General features: G+C 47.7%; 1 protein-coding gene across 1 annotated transcript; it reads right to left on the reverse strand.

Moving 5' to 3' along the window:
- Positions 1 to 4948: 4948 nt before the first annotated feature.
- LOC103304354 (HLA class II histocompatibility antigen, DQ beta 1 chain-like) lies at positions 4949 to 14036 on the reverse strand. Its single transcript, XM_054722573.1, has 5 exons — positions 13862 to 14036; positions 12368 to 12637; positions 6932 to 7213; positions 6400 to 6510; positions 4949 to 5314 (listed from the first exon to the last, which is right to left on the reverse strand). The coding sequence occupies exons 1-5, from the start codon at positions 13968 to 13970 to the stop codon at positions 5301 to 5303; spliced, it is 786 nt and encodes a 261-aa protein (XP_054578548.1). The 5' UTR covers positions 13971 to 14036; the 3' UTR covers positions 4949 to 5300.
- Positions 14037 to 14774: the final 738 nt, after the last annotated feature.

Here is a 14774-nt window from a genome sequence, read left to right on the forward strand (position 1 = left end):
CCTAACTGCCTCTACTTGCCAGCCTGATCACCCCCTAACTAGTCCCCTGCCGGCACTTGTGTGGGTGTCTAGGGAGCCCTTATTCTCTATATGTAGCTCTTTGCTTTTGACCCTGCAAAGATGAGAGGCAGGACTGGATACTTAACCAGACCCAGAGCTGAGGGAGACATTGAAATTAGACTTTTCTAGTTGAAACATAAGCTCTCTTATAAGGGTAAGTGGTAGAGTATATGCTAGGGCATTCTTATGGTTTCACATTGTCACACTGGCCACCTGCTAGGATATTCTTTTTAACAACAGGGTCAGAGTCTTCTTCCCTTCCAGTGACAGCTTCATACAAACAAGTATATATATATATATATCAACCCAAATTTCATCGGGTAATATAATCTTTAATAATTTAATCAAAATAACAGTACATCCTTTATAAACAAGTTTCTAAAAGAAGAGCTCAGTCTTAGTAGGCGTACATCTTGGAGAAATGTATGGGTGTGCTAGAGAAAAACCTGCTAGTATTTACCCTGTCTTTCAGTGGCAGTCATCAACATTCCATAAGCTTATGCACATTTCCCAGATTCCTCTGTGGTTTGTGTGGAGTCATGTGACTAGTACCAGCCAATAGAACTTGAAAGTGGGTGTTAGCTCTGTCTGCTTTGTCTTTCTCTAGAAGCTATTGTTGAGGTGATGGTGTGTATTATGTTGGAAACTCCATAAGCTGGGTCCCTTGAATGTTTGTAGAATTGAGTCCTCTTTACTGAGTTAAGGCATGAAGATTAAATTTCTACTGCAGGTTAATATCTTACTGCAACATAACCCTGCCTCCTGACTACCTGGGAATGTTTAACTTAAGGAACAGAATTCATAAGTTAATAGGGTGAGTCAGTTGAGTTAATGGAATTTAAGAGATGATAAATTTTTAAAAAATATTTACTACTTTGTTTTATTCTACCCCCAAAATATATGTATTCCCAGCGACTAGAACAAGTGCTTCTGTGGTGATGCTGTCCTGACCCATCTATCTCCTCCCTTCAGCACTGAAGGATCTATTCCCTCAGTTGCTGGCTGACAGTCCTCAGCTCTCAGCTCTCCTCCAGAGTTGCCTTAGGTGAGGATGGCTGCCTCACCCAATTTCAGCCCCCTTCCCAAGGGAACTCTCCGGTGACTGCTCAGTGTGGGGCTGTAGAGGTCCCAAGCCTCACCCTAATTTGGGTCAACTCTGAAGGGCTCTTGAAGCTTCAGAACTCCCTCAAGATTTGGATGAGAACTTTTTGGAGCTGTATAATAATCCAACTTCTAAAACTCTGCTTTAAATCATGAGTCACCTTACACCATCCTTCTTTCAGTTACTATTTTAATTCACATACTTATTTTTGTATCTTCATCCCTTAAGTATGGCCTTCTTGGAAGATGAAGGTATTGACATCACTGCTCTTCCTTCCTCTTCTCACATAAGCTTCCACTTGCCAAACTGAGGTACCTGAACTTTTAAAAATATTGTCAAAGTTGAAAATATTAACATTCTTCTGTAACAATGATTGTCTTGGAGCTTGTTCATAGCTTATTTAAAAAGTTGAAGAAATGTTGCTTAATACTATAAATATCACTTATGTTGAATCTCTTTTCAGTGATATCCTGGGTTGAATATGCTGTTTCTTGGTTTCCTTGTCTTCCAATTACCATTTAAAAAAGGCCAGCATGGCTCAGTGATTAAGTGTCGACCTATGAACCAGGAGGTCACATTTCAATTCCTGGTCAAGGGCACATGCCTGGGTTGAGGGCTCGATCCCCAGTGGGGGGTGTGCAGGAAGCAACAGATCAATGATTCTCTCTCATCATTAATGTTTCTCTCTCTCTCTCTTCCTCTCTCTCCCTCTTCCTTCCTCTCTGAAATCAATAAAAACATATTTTAAGAAATGAAAAAAAGTCCAAGGTTTTATTTAAATAATTATTCAATGAGAAAACTAGTATAATATACTATGTATAATGGCTTCTCTTGTCCATGATTTCCCTTTCTGTAGTTTCAGTTACCTCAGTCAACTATGGACTGAAAATATTAAGTTGAAAATTTCAGAAATAAGCAATTCAAAGAATATTTTGAGAGAGAGAGAAGAGAGAGACCACATTCACATAGCCCCTATTACAGTATATTTTTATAATTGTTCTATTTTATTATTTATTATTATTAATCTCTGTGCCCAATTTATAAATTAAACTTTATCATACGTATGTATAGGGTTTGGTTTCAGGCATTCACTGGGGGGTCTTGGAACATATTGCCCATGGATAAGGGAGAACTACTTTATAAGGAAAATCCTTTTTGTTTGTAGGTTTTTTTCAGCTTTATTTAGATGTAACATTGTATAAGTTTGAGATGTACAACATGATAATTTAATACACTATATATCACAGAGCATTGGTTAACATCTCTCTCATCTCATTTGATAATTTTTTGTTGTTGTTGTGATGAGATCATTTAAGATCTACTCTCTTTGCAACTTATAGTATATAAAAAATATTGTTAACTATACTATGATTAGATTCCCAAGAACATATTCATTGTACAGGTGGAAATTTGTATCCTTTATTTGAGAAGGATTGGCATGAATTCTTCTTTAAAGGTTTAGTAGAATTCACTAGTTAAACCATCGGGGCTTTTTTTTTTGCTAGAAGGATTTTTAAAAATATTTTTATTTATTTCAAAAAGGAAGGGAGAAGGAGAGAGAGATAGAAACATTAATGATGAGAGATAATCATTGATCAGCTACCTCCTGCACACCCCCTACTGGGGATCAAGCCCGCAAACTAAACTTCAGTTGGATTTCAATCATTTGGAACAAAGAATATTACTTTTATTGCTGGTTATACTTTTCCCAAAATAAAAATTTATAAAGTGGTCCCGGTGATATTTCAAGTACCCACTTGGCACTGTACATAGTTATTACAATATTATTGACTATACTATACTTTACAATTCTGTGATTGTTTTGTGACTACCAATCTGTATTTCATTTTTATTATTATTAAATATGTTTTTATTGATTTCAGAGAGGAAGGGAGAGGGAGAGAGAGAGACAAACATCAATGATGAGAGAGACTCATTGATTGGCTGCCTTCTGCTCGCCCCTTACTGGGGATCGAGCCCACAACCTGGGCATGTGCCCTTGACCGGAGTCAAACCCAGAATCTTTCAGTCCACAGGCCAATGCTCTATCCACTGAGCCAAACCAGCTAGGGCCCAATCTGTAATTCTTAATCCCTTCACCTTTTTCACCCAGTCCCCCAACCCCCAACTTCTCTGACAATCACCACCTGGGTCTCTGTATCTATGAGTCTATTTCTATTTTATTTATCCATTTACTTTGCTCTTCAGATTCCACATATACTGAGTGGCCAGATTATTATGATCTCTGAACACATAATAATTTGGCCACTCAATATATATATATATATATATATATATATATATATATATATATATCCCAATGCATGAATTTGTGCATGGGTGGGGGAGGGGTCCGGCCAGCCTGGCCAGGGGGAGGGGCATGGGCAGTTGGCCAGCTTGCCCGGTGGAGAGGACAACGTGCATATTAGCCTTTTATTATATAGGATATACACTTAGTGGCCAGATTATTATGTGTTCAGAGATCATAATAATTTGGCCACTCAGTGTATAAGTGAAATGTATAGTATTTGTCTTTGTCTGACTTATTTGACTTAGCATAATACCCTCTAGGTTAGTGGTCAGCAAACTTATTAGTCAACAGAGCCAAATATCAACAGTACAACGATTAAAATTTCTTTTGAGAGCCAAAGTTTTTAAACTTAAAGTTCTTCTACCGCCACTTCTTCAAAATAGATTTGCCCAGGCCATGGTATTTTGTGGAAGAGCCACACTCAAGGGGCCAAAGAGCTGCATGTGGCTCACAAGCCGCAGATTGCCAACCACGGCTCTAAGTCCGTCCATACTGTCACAGATGGTAAGATTTCTTTATTTTTTTTATGGCCAAGTAATAATCCATTGTTTATATGTACCAAACTATTTTATCCAGTTGTTTATTGATGGGCACTTGGGTGGCTTTTACACCTTGGCTATTGTAAATAACGCTGCAATAAACATAGGGGTGCATATATTTTTTTATAATTAGTGCTTTGGATAATGAAGTGCTATTTTAAATTATTCTTTAAACTTCCACTGCAGATAACCACAAGAAATGTTCAGGCCTGAAAACATGTTCATTCTTTCATCACCAATTTCTAACTGGTTGACTCTCTCTATATAAAAGCATAAGCAACTGAATGACTGAACGACAGGTTGCTATGATGTGCACTGACCACCAAGGGGCAGACACTCAATGCAGGAACTGCCCCTGGTGGTCAGTGTGCTAACAGCCAGCTAACCTCTGGCAGTCCTTTCCCTGGTTGGCTGGCCTGCCTGCTGGTTGAACTCCAGGTCAAGGGGACAATGTACATATTAGACTTTGCACATTGGCCAGCTCCGATCACCCCGATCAAGACTGGGTGAGATGGCTCCAATCAGCCCTGATTTCTGGCCAGGCCGAGGGACCCCACCATGCACAAATTCATACACCGAGCCTCTAGTCTGCTAATAAAAGAGTTTTGTCATCATAGAAAAATTTTTTTGACCTTGATCAATGTGACTTGCCAAGACATCTGAGACATCAGTTTGGTTCTTTGAGACACCAGGGGCCACTGTACCTGGGCCCAGGTAATTCCACCTTGCTGACACACACTCTACCCACCAGCACATCCTAAGGCCACTGCACTGAACATCAATACCAAAGAGCCAGGAAGGAGGACAATTGAATTGTTCCCTCTGCCCGCTTCTATCACAGCACCCCAAGATGCTCTAGTCTCCCTCAAGGAGCAAAACATGTTCCTTCCATTCTGCAGTGGCTTCCTGCCTCCACCCAGTTAAGAAGGCTCAGGATACAGATAACATGTTTAATTGTGATAAAAGCTCCAGAGTCAGGTAAAGGCTTTAATGTGCTTCTCTTGACAGTGGTGGGAGGAGGCGGGGTAGTTAGTAGGGGAGGAGGAACAAAAGAAAAATGCCTTGGGGGCCTTGAGTACACTCAGCTGGCAGCCCACAGGACAGACTCCAAGGTCTCAGCCATGGCCTCCAGGGGTGTCACAGCAGATGCCTGGCTGACTGCATCAGAGTAACTAGGACTCTGATCTCAGAGGAGCAGGCTCACAGGCAGCTGGGAAATCTGCATGAGGACAACAAGCAGGGGTTTCAGAAGAAACACAGCCGATCCCAGTCAAAGCGCCCTCAGGAGTCAGCGCAGGAGCCCTGTAGGAGAGAGAGTGGTCAGCACCCGGCACCTGGGGACACACCCTGTCCCCTCCTCTCGGGGCCCTGCAGCATCAGGTAAAGCTGAGGTCTGGGCATATGGTCATCACCTCCCCGAGTATCGGTGTCAGGGTGAAATCAGCTGAAGAGGACACCACTTCAGCCTCACGCTGACATGCAGGAGGCGGGGAACAGCTGTTATCCTTGGGGGATATGAGCATCTCATCTTTTAGCAAATTTATTGATAACTAACCTTCCTTCCACCACTAGGAGTCACTTACAAATGCCCACAGGCAGGAGCCACCAGCATGTGGCACAAAGTGGGCATCACCCCCGTGCCTACCACCCAAGACGTGGCTCTGGCTCCACGTTTCACAGAAAGATTCACCAAAGTTAAGCTCAGGTTCTGGATAACAAGCCCGGAGCTTCCTTCAGAAACTGGGTGAGCTTCTCCCCGAATCCTGATCCCCTGGCAGGGAACAGGCCATGAACCGCCACCTTTGTGACCAGGAACACTCATCTTGCCCCCCTCCCTCTTTTTCCTGTCCTCACACCCCCTCCGCTCGCCCCCCCCCCCAATTAAATCAGAGCAGAGACAGCACCTGGGGTGGAGGCCCATGAGATCCTACAAAAGGACTTTCCACAGAGAAAGATCTCATCACACAGCCAGTCCCTCTCCAGCCCACAGGAAATGAGATAAGCAACTTAATTGGAAATCTATGTCCTCCCTACCCATCAGCCACAAGGCCTTACCCCTAAGATACGATCCCCCAAATGAGTGGACCTGTCACTAGGAGGAAGGGAAGCCAATGCGCTGACCTTCTTAAAGAAGCAGCTTCTGGAAAGGGGCCAGCGAGACAGTGATGAGCTCTCAGCCCCAGGCCACTCACGACAGTCACGCCTGTGGCAGGGCTGCCTTTCAACCAGTAAAATCCAGTCCAAAGCCTCGCCCAGCTGTCTGTCTCCTCCCACCACCAGCCCAGCCGCCTGCCTTCCAGGTCAGGAGGAGAGTTACACCTAGAAGCAGAGGCCCCCTCAACAGAGGGTCCGGGCACAGCCCATCTTCCCGTTTCCCAGGTGCTCACCCTTCTGTTTCCTGTGACGGATGACAAGGCCCAGCCCCAGGAAGAGCAGCCCCAGCACGAAGCCCCCGACGCCACTCAGCATCTTGCTCTGGGCGGATCCAGACTGCGCCCCTGGGGAGCAGAGCCTGGGTGTCAGCTTCTGTCCCCAAACCCACAGGGACCCTTTGGGAGCCTCCACCCCTGGGGTGGGACCAGCCAGTAAACCCTTGGACACCATGGGTGGTGACAGGGGGGAAATGGGTCCTGCTCTTTCACACACATCCTTGACCTTGGGCCCCAAGCCCCGTCACCAGCTGCCACAGTCAGCCCTCCAGAGCTCTCAGGCTGGGTACTGGGCACAGTGTAGTGACCTCCCTAGTGTCTGAAAACACAATGAGATCTGATGTCCCTGCCATGGCACCAGAGGGCTCTAGCATCCTGTGATGTCCACTCAGCAGTGACATCAGGGGTAGGGATGCGATGGGATGGCCAGGGGCCGCTGTTTGCCCTCTGTCTGTGGAACCCAGGGTGCAGGGAAGAAACTGCCCCTTACGCCACTCCACTGCGATGGGGCTCTGGAGGCTGGGGTGCTCCACGCGGCAGGTGTAGACGTCTCCTCGCTGGGGGGTCATTTCCAGCATCACCAGGACCTGGTAGGTCCAGTCCCCGTTCCTGATGACAGGGGTGGACACGACGCCGGCTGTCTCCTCCTGGTCATTCCGGAACCACCGGACTTGGATGTGGGCTGGATAGAAATCCGTCACCGAGCAGACCAGCATGTTGTGGTGGGTCAGGGCCTCTGTCTTGGCTGGGGAGATGGTCACTGTAGGCTCCACTGGGAGGGGAGGGTAACAGACAGGAAAGACGGAGTGAGATGTGACCCAATGGGAGGATCCTCCCTGAACCGTCGGGAAAGATCCCTGGATTCCGAGTCCGGGATGAGGACCTGAGCTGGGCCACTTGATTAGCTGAGTAAACACATGAGTCAGTTAACTTTTCAGGGTCAAGAGCTAACCGCAATCATTTTATGGGAGTTATTCTGTTAACAATTAATAAAAATGAAGCCATTTAAATGTTTAAATTGCTGTGTTATACAGGCCACTATTCACAATGTTTTTAAATAAAGATGAAAAACCTGGACTTCTTTTCCCTCCACCTTGATGGTGACCCTGGGGATCAGCTCTAGGGATTCACACCAGGGCAGTGACCCTGTTTCCTGTTGGTCCCGCAGCTCCTCACAGTAGAGAAAATACATCAGTTTGAGTCTCAGGGGCATGAGACCATCAGCACTGGTCACAGCTCCATGAACAGCAACACAGACTGTTAATAAGGAACATTACAGACAGTTCTACATCCGACAGAGCAAGAAGCAGTGAGAATCACATCCTTCCTCCAAAGCAATGTTCTCAAACAGGCTCTTCCCTACCATTCTCAGCAGGTAACACAGACAGAACTTAAGGACAGGTGTACTTCTCACATGTCACCCATCAACAAAGCCCTCTCAGCTGTTAGCCTAACCCAGCCCAGATGCCTTTCTGTGGCAAACTCCCATTAAATTGTATACTATTAAATAATAAACTTCATGTCCACGTCATATATGCCACCTATGTTTTATCCATTTACTGATTCATTTATTCATTCATTCAACAAATATAAATTCCACAAGCACTAGGAATAGAAAGATAAACAACAGACCACGGTCCCTCCCCTTATAGAAATTGCAATCTAGTAAAATAAATGTTATTTTGAAAGTTTGTAATTTTTTGAAGGAAAAGAGAACCTTGAAAACAAGTAACACTGATAATAAATATTACATTTGCCCATGTCTCAATTCCTTCATCTTCTCAGATAGCCATCTGGGGTCAAATACTCTAGACCTCTTCTTCCCTTTTACACATCTTATCCTTTATCTCTCCAGCCATTTTACTGCATCTCCCGTATTCTGATCGTATGAAACTATATACTAAATAGTTCATGTGTGCTCTTTAAATATGTTTTTATTAATTTTTTATATATATATATATATATATAAAGAGAGAGAGAGAGAGAGAGAGAGAGAGAGGTAGAGAGAGGGAGAGAGAGAGAGAGATTGATCGGTTGCCTTCTGCATGCACCCTGATCATGGATCAAAGCCACAACCTGGGCATGTGCCCTGACCGGGAATCAAACCCACGACCTTCCAGTGCATGGGACAGTGCTCAACCACTGAGCCACACCAGCCAGGCTCACTTAGACTCTTGTCAGGTTCTCCTTCCTGGGGACTGACTAAAAGCATGGTCAGCTAGCTGGATTTACAAAAGCTGTCAGCTTAATAGTAGACGGATTTGGAGTAAAAAGAACAGGGCAAGAGTTCAAAAGAAAAATGTTAGAATAACTTTTATGAAAATAGACCTGAAATAGCAAAAATATAAGCACTTGGTGGCATTAGGATGTGGGTCAGAAGGCAAGAGAGTGTAAAGTCAGCAAAAGTTGTGTGAACATGTGCAGATAACACTGGGGCCAGACTAGGGATTCACTGGTGAACTTTCCATCCCACCAACATTGAAAATAGGCAGGAACAGACTCATTTTGCTGCTTCTGGTCATAACTGCTTAAATGAGGCTGTGCTCCCATGATATACATGTAGTATTCACATGCAATACAGAACACAATGACTGCTGTGTGGTGTATAACTGGTGTTTATTATGTACCAATATTAGCATATTAAAGTGGTCATGCTAACTCCTAACACACAAGTAGTTGTGAAGTTAAATAGCATTACACAGAGGGTATTTGGTAAGGTAATTGTCAAGCAACAGATGCTCATTAAATGGATATAATTACTATTCACAATATCTACCCCTGAATGGATGGTGATTCTCGGGGGAGGGGAGGCAGGGTCTAAGTCAAAAGAAACTTGAAACAATTTTTATTCAATAATTTAATAGCATCACTTTATTTACTTCAAAACTTCAGCTCTATTGCACCATTTGCTGAGCTTCCTAAGAGATTAAAATTCTGCCTTACGAACCACTGAAGTGTTGTTTTGCTTTTTAGTAAACGGTTTTTCTCAGACTTTGCATTCACAAATTCTAAATTAAGATCCAAGTCAGGAAGAGTTTACCGCATTAAGCAAAATAGCACAAATAATAAAGTCCGTTTTAAGGCTGTACTTGCCCTTCTGTTTTCTACTGCGCTCAGTGCGGCAGCTGAGAACGTGCTCCTTAGTCTCAAAAGGCTGAGTGAGCTCACTGCGCCAGGGAATGTGTGGGCAGAGGCCGGAAACAGACGGGGCAGTCACTGCTAAAGAGGTGCAGGACTAGCGACAGACATTTAGGAAAACAGAATTCACAGGAATAATAATTTGACACCAAAGAGCCAAAACAATAAAAAGCTTCTTCACAGCTAAAGAAACTATCAACAAAACAAGAAAACCCACTGAATGGCAGAACATATTTGCCAATGTTATCTCTGATAAGAGTTTAATCTCCAAAATTAACAGGGACTTCAAACAACTTAACAAAAGAAAGATAAAAAATCCAATTAAAAAAAAATGGGCAACAGACCTAAATGGATACTTTTCAAAAGAGGACATACAGAAGACCAGGAGACATATGAAAACATGCTCAAAGTCACTAATCATCTGAGAGATGCAAATCAAAACAACTCACACTGGTCAGAATGGCAATCATGAACAAATCAACAAATGACAAGTGCTGGTGAGGATACGGAGAAAAAGGAACCTTCGTGCACTGCTGGTGGGAATGCAGACTGGTGCAGCCATTGTGAAGAACAGTATGGAGTTTCCTCAAAACACTAAAAATGTAACTCCCATTTGACCCAGTGATCCCACTTCTAGGAACATATCCTAAGAAATCAGAAACACCAATCAGAAAGGATATACGCACCACTATGTTCATAGCAGCACAATTTACAATAGCTAAGTTTTGGAAACAGCCTAAATACCCATCAGCAGATGAGTGGATTAGAAAACTGTGGTACATCTACACAATGGAATACTATGCTGCTGTAAAAAAGGAAGAACTCTTACAGCATGGATGGAACTGGAGAGCATTATGCTAAGCAAAATAAGCCAGTCAGAGAAAGAGAAATATCATATGATCTCACTCATTGTGGAATATAATGAACAACATAAACTGATGAACAAAAATAGAGAAGCATTGAACAGACCATCAAACTTCAGAGGGAAGGGGGAGTTGGGTTAGGTTTAGGGTTAGAGTTAGTGTTGGGGTTGTGGGGTGGAGCCAAGGAGAGGTCAATAGGGAAAAAAGAAAACATATGTAATATTATATGTAATACTTTAAACCAGCGGTTCTCAACCTGTGGGTTGCGACCCCTTTGGGGGTCGAATGACCCTTTCACAGGGTCACCTAAGACCATCAGAAAACACAGATATTTACATTACAATTCATAACAGTAGCCAAATTACAGTTATGAAGTAGCAACGAAAATAATTTTATGGTTGGGGGTCACCACAGCATGAGAAACTGTATTAAAGGGTCGTGGCATTAGGAAGGTTGAGAACCACTGCTTTAAACAATAAAGAATTAAAAAAAAAAAAGAACCAAAACACTCCATCATGACTGTGATATATTGCACGTGGGCGAAGGGCCCTGGAGGCAGTGTGGAGCTCCCAGTCTCCCAGGCGGGTTAAACTAGAGGCGGTCCTGCTACAAGCTCACAGCAGCATGGGGGCAGGGGATGAGGGGGACAGGGACACAGGGCACAGGGACACAGGGCACAGGGACACGGAGCACAGGGACACGGAGCACAGGGACACGGAGCACAGGGACACAGGGCACAGGGACACGGAGCACAGGGACACAGAGCACAGGGACACGGAGCACAGGGACACAGGGCACAGGGACACAGGGCACAGGGCACAGGGACACGGAGCACAGGGACACAGAGCACAGGGACACAGAGCACACGGACACGGAGCACAGGGACACGGAGCACAGGGACACGGAGCACAGGGGCACAGGGCACAGGGGCACAGGGCACAGGGACACAGAGCACAGGGACACGGAGCACAGGGACACGGAGCACAGGGACACAGGGCACATGGACACAGGGCACAGGGACACAGGGACACGGAGCACAGGGACACAGGGCACAGGGACACAGGGCACAGGGACACAGGGACACGGAGCACAGGGACACGAAGCACAGGGACACAGGGCACAGAGACACAGGGCACAGGGACACGGAGCACAGGGACACAGGGCACAGAGACACGGAGCACAGGGACACGGAGCACAGGGACACGGAGCAGAGGGACACGCAGCACAGGGACACAGGGCACAGGGACACAGGGCACAGGGACTGGGGGGTAGTTCCCTCAAAGTGAGGGACAAGGAGGCAAGAACAACTGAGTGTGAGAAGGGAGGTGCAAAATGCGTGGAAAAAGAAGCAGAGCACATGCCTGGGCCCACTTCGCATGCCTTGTGGGCTCCTGGGGAACTGGACCTGCTTAGGTGCTTAGAGTTCTGTGCAGTGCCATCCCTAGGGCGAGACTCTCTGTACGCCTCTGTTCCCCCCTTATTCCCGCCCTTAGTCCCCCTCTTTACCCCTTATTCCTGCCCTTGGTCCCCCTCTCTCCCACTCCTTCCTGCCCTAAATACCCCTCATTCCCGCCCTCAGTCATTCTCTTTCTAATTCCCGCCTTCGGGTCCCCATCTTTCCCCTCATTCCCGCTCTCAGTCTCCCTTTTCCCCCCTTATTCCCACCATCAGTCCCCCACTTTACCCTTCCATCACCACCTCATTCCCCCTCCCCCCGCTCCTTCCCGCCCCCGGTCCCCCCTCTCCCCCTCATTCCCGCTCTAGGTCCCCCTCATTCCCGCCCTCGGTCCCCCTCAGTCCCCACCCCGATCCCGCCCTCCTTTCTGGACTCCCTGTCCCTTCAGTGGAGGGAGCTCTGGTTCCAGAAGCCGCCCCTCCGAGGGCTGAAGACTGGTCAGGCGGAGGGGGCCAGATGGGGTGCTCACCTCGCAGGTGCAGGGTCATGGCCTCATCCATCGGGTAGTTGGGTCTGCACACGGTGTCCACCGCGGCCCGTGCCCGCTCTAGGATGTCCTTCTGGCTGTTCCAGTACTCGGCGTCCGGCCGCCCCAGCGGGGTCAGCGCGCGGAACTCCCCCACGTCGCTGTCGAAGCGCACGAACTCCTCCCGGTTGTAGATGTCTCTGACCACGAACCGCACCCTCTCCGTCCCGTTGGTGAAGTAGCAGAGGGCCTTATACTGGTACACGAAGTCCCCTGCGGGGAGCCGCCCTCAGGCCTCAGCCCCGGGCCAGCGATGGGGACCTTCCTCCACTGAGACCTGCAGCCTCTCTGGACCTCCCTTCTGGCCACCCCGCCCCCGCCCCCCTCAGGAACAAGTTTCCTGGATGCCCTGGGGCCTGGATCCCACCTGAGCCTGACACCCTCTGGGAGGGCGGTCCATGATCTCACATCCCCGCCCCGCCTCAGGGCGGTCAGGACGCCCCTGTGAGGTCCCCTTTCCCACGGAATCCGGGAACCTCAGAGACCAGCGTCCCCACAGGCTGAGAGTCCAGGGAGCAATGACAGAAAGCCTGGACCCAGTGTCCTCCCACAGGTTCGCTCTCGGCCCTCCTCCCTGGCACAGAGCCTTCCCCCCACTCAGTGAGATCCAAGGGACCCCTCCCCCCCCCCCCCCAACCCACACACACACACCCAGAAAGGGAGGCTCATCATGGAAAGGGCACAGGCTCCCTAGTCAGACCAGCTGGATCCCAGGTGGCTGTGCCAGTGGCCAGCGTGGACGGGCTGCCCAGAGCACCCAGAGCATAAAGGTGATTGTGGAGAGACCAGGACACCTACACTGGGGCGGCAGGAGACTGACAGCGTTTACATGGAGACAGAACCCTGTCTGAAATAAATGGCTTCTCAGCATGTCATCCCCTCTTCACTTCCCCTTTCTCCTCAGTCCAGTCCCCCATCAACTCAAGACTCAATCCCCCACTCCCTGTGGGACCCTAAGTCCCTGGCAGGAAGCTGAGGCCCTGCCTGTGGCTCCAGCTCAGCTGCCCGGATGCCAGGGTTTGCTGTGAACCCTCCCCTCAGGCTCAGGGATGGGGAGTCCTTTCCCCAAACCTGACCCCACAGACCTCCCCACACGTTTCCCCAACCAGAGCCCCTTAGTCTTCAGTCCAGACAAGGTCTGGGGACAAGCCCTGCTTCTCTTCTTTGGAGAAACTTTTTCTTCAAAAATAACCGTTTTGCTGTCACTGGCAGTGGCCAGTCTCCGCCCTCCCATTGGTCATCCCCAGGCTGGAGCCCCCGAGATGGCCATGTCCTCGCCTTGTCACCAGAAGGCAGACATGAGAAGGTGGCAGCTCCCTTTCCCAAAGAGGAAATGGGTGATCACAGACTGTTCTCAGGTCACAGCCACCCCTCCCCCAGCCCAGGGTCCTCAGAGCCCACCCCGGGCTGGAGGTGGGGCAGCTGCCCTGCACTCACCTGGAGAGTCTCTGCCCTCAGCCACTGGGGCCCTCAGTGCCACCAGCCACACCATCACAGCTGCTGCCCAGAGGCCTCCAGGGGGCCGCAGAGCCGGCTTCCCAGACATGCTGGAGCACAAAGGAAGAAGTAAGGGGAGAGAGCCCGGCTCCACCTGATGACTGATGTACCCACTTCAGAGAATAAAAACCTGAGAGCGGCCACACAGGGTCTGACTGGAGAGTCCCCAGGAAAGGAGCCAATCAGCACTGGAGCTGACCCGCCTCATCTGTCTCCGGGCAGATGCTTTCTCTGGAGGTGCTTCAGCCAGTGCCTGGAACCCGCCTGCACCTCATTGCTCTGGGTGAACATTGGAAGACTTTCTCTCAGTTATAGAAGGTGAATGCCTTAGGGGCTTAGAGAACCAAGAGAGAAAGGTGATTCAATAGTAAACATCCTTGTGATATTCAGTTAAAACCTATTGTCCTTACACCTGAGATGTTCAGGAGGGAAATAAGCGGGGGTCATGTACCAGGGAGAGAAAATCATTGTCAGGGAGATGCTCCCTTCATTGTCTTAAACACTCCGGAGCCTGAAGTCCTGGTGGGAAGAGCAGGGCCGTGAGAGGAATGGTTTTGAGCTGCAGCTCCACCTCGAATGCACTTTATGAGACAAGTTACTCACCCTCCTTCAGCCTCAGGCTTCTCTTTGGGAAATGCGGATTATGTTTCCTGCATTTTACATCTGCACCTTCATCCACACACACTCACAGCAATGTGACTGCTCTAAGTGCAAAGCGCTCCGCTCTGCTTCACGTGTGGCTGGTGGGAATATCACACACAAAATGCACCAGCCCTGCTGGCCGGTGAGGCTTCCTTATGGGAGAATTACTGCATTTGTGCTCTTTGAATGAACATATTTGAAAGTTAAGTTG

The sequence above is a fragment of the Eptesicus fuscus genome, chromosome 10 (assembly GCF_027574615.1).
Source record: "Eptesicus fuscus isolate TK198812 chromosome 10, DD_ASM_mEF_20220401, whole genome shotgun sequence".
Lineage (NCBI taxonomy): Eukaryota > Metazoa > Chordata > Mammalia > Chiroptera > Vespertilionidae > Eptesicus > Eptesicus fuscus.

Excerpts from the sequence above, each read along its gene's own strand:
- LOC103304354 (XM_054722573.1), bottom strand. The coding sequence starts at position 13,970 with ATGTCTGGGAAGCCGGCTCTGCGGCCCCCTGGAGGCCTCTGGGCAGCA. Across the intron at positions 7,214-12,367 it reads CATGACCCTGCACCTGCGAG|TGGAGCCTACAGTGACCATC; the intron begins GTGAGCACCCCA and ends CTCCCCTCCCAG. Across the intron at positions 6,511-6,931 it reads CCCCATCGCAGTGGAGTGGC|GGGCGCAGTCTGGATCCGCC; the intron begins GTAAGGGGCAGT and ends TCTGCTCCCCAG.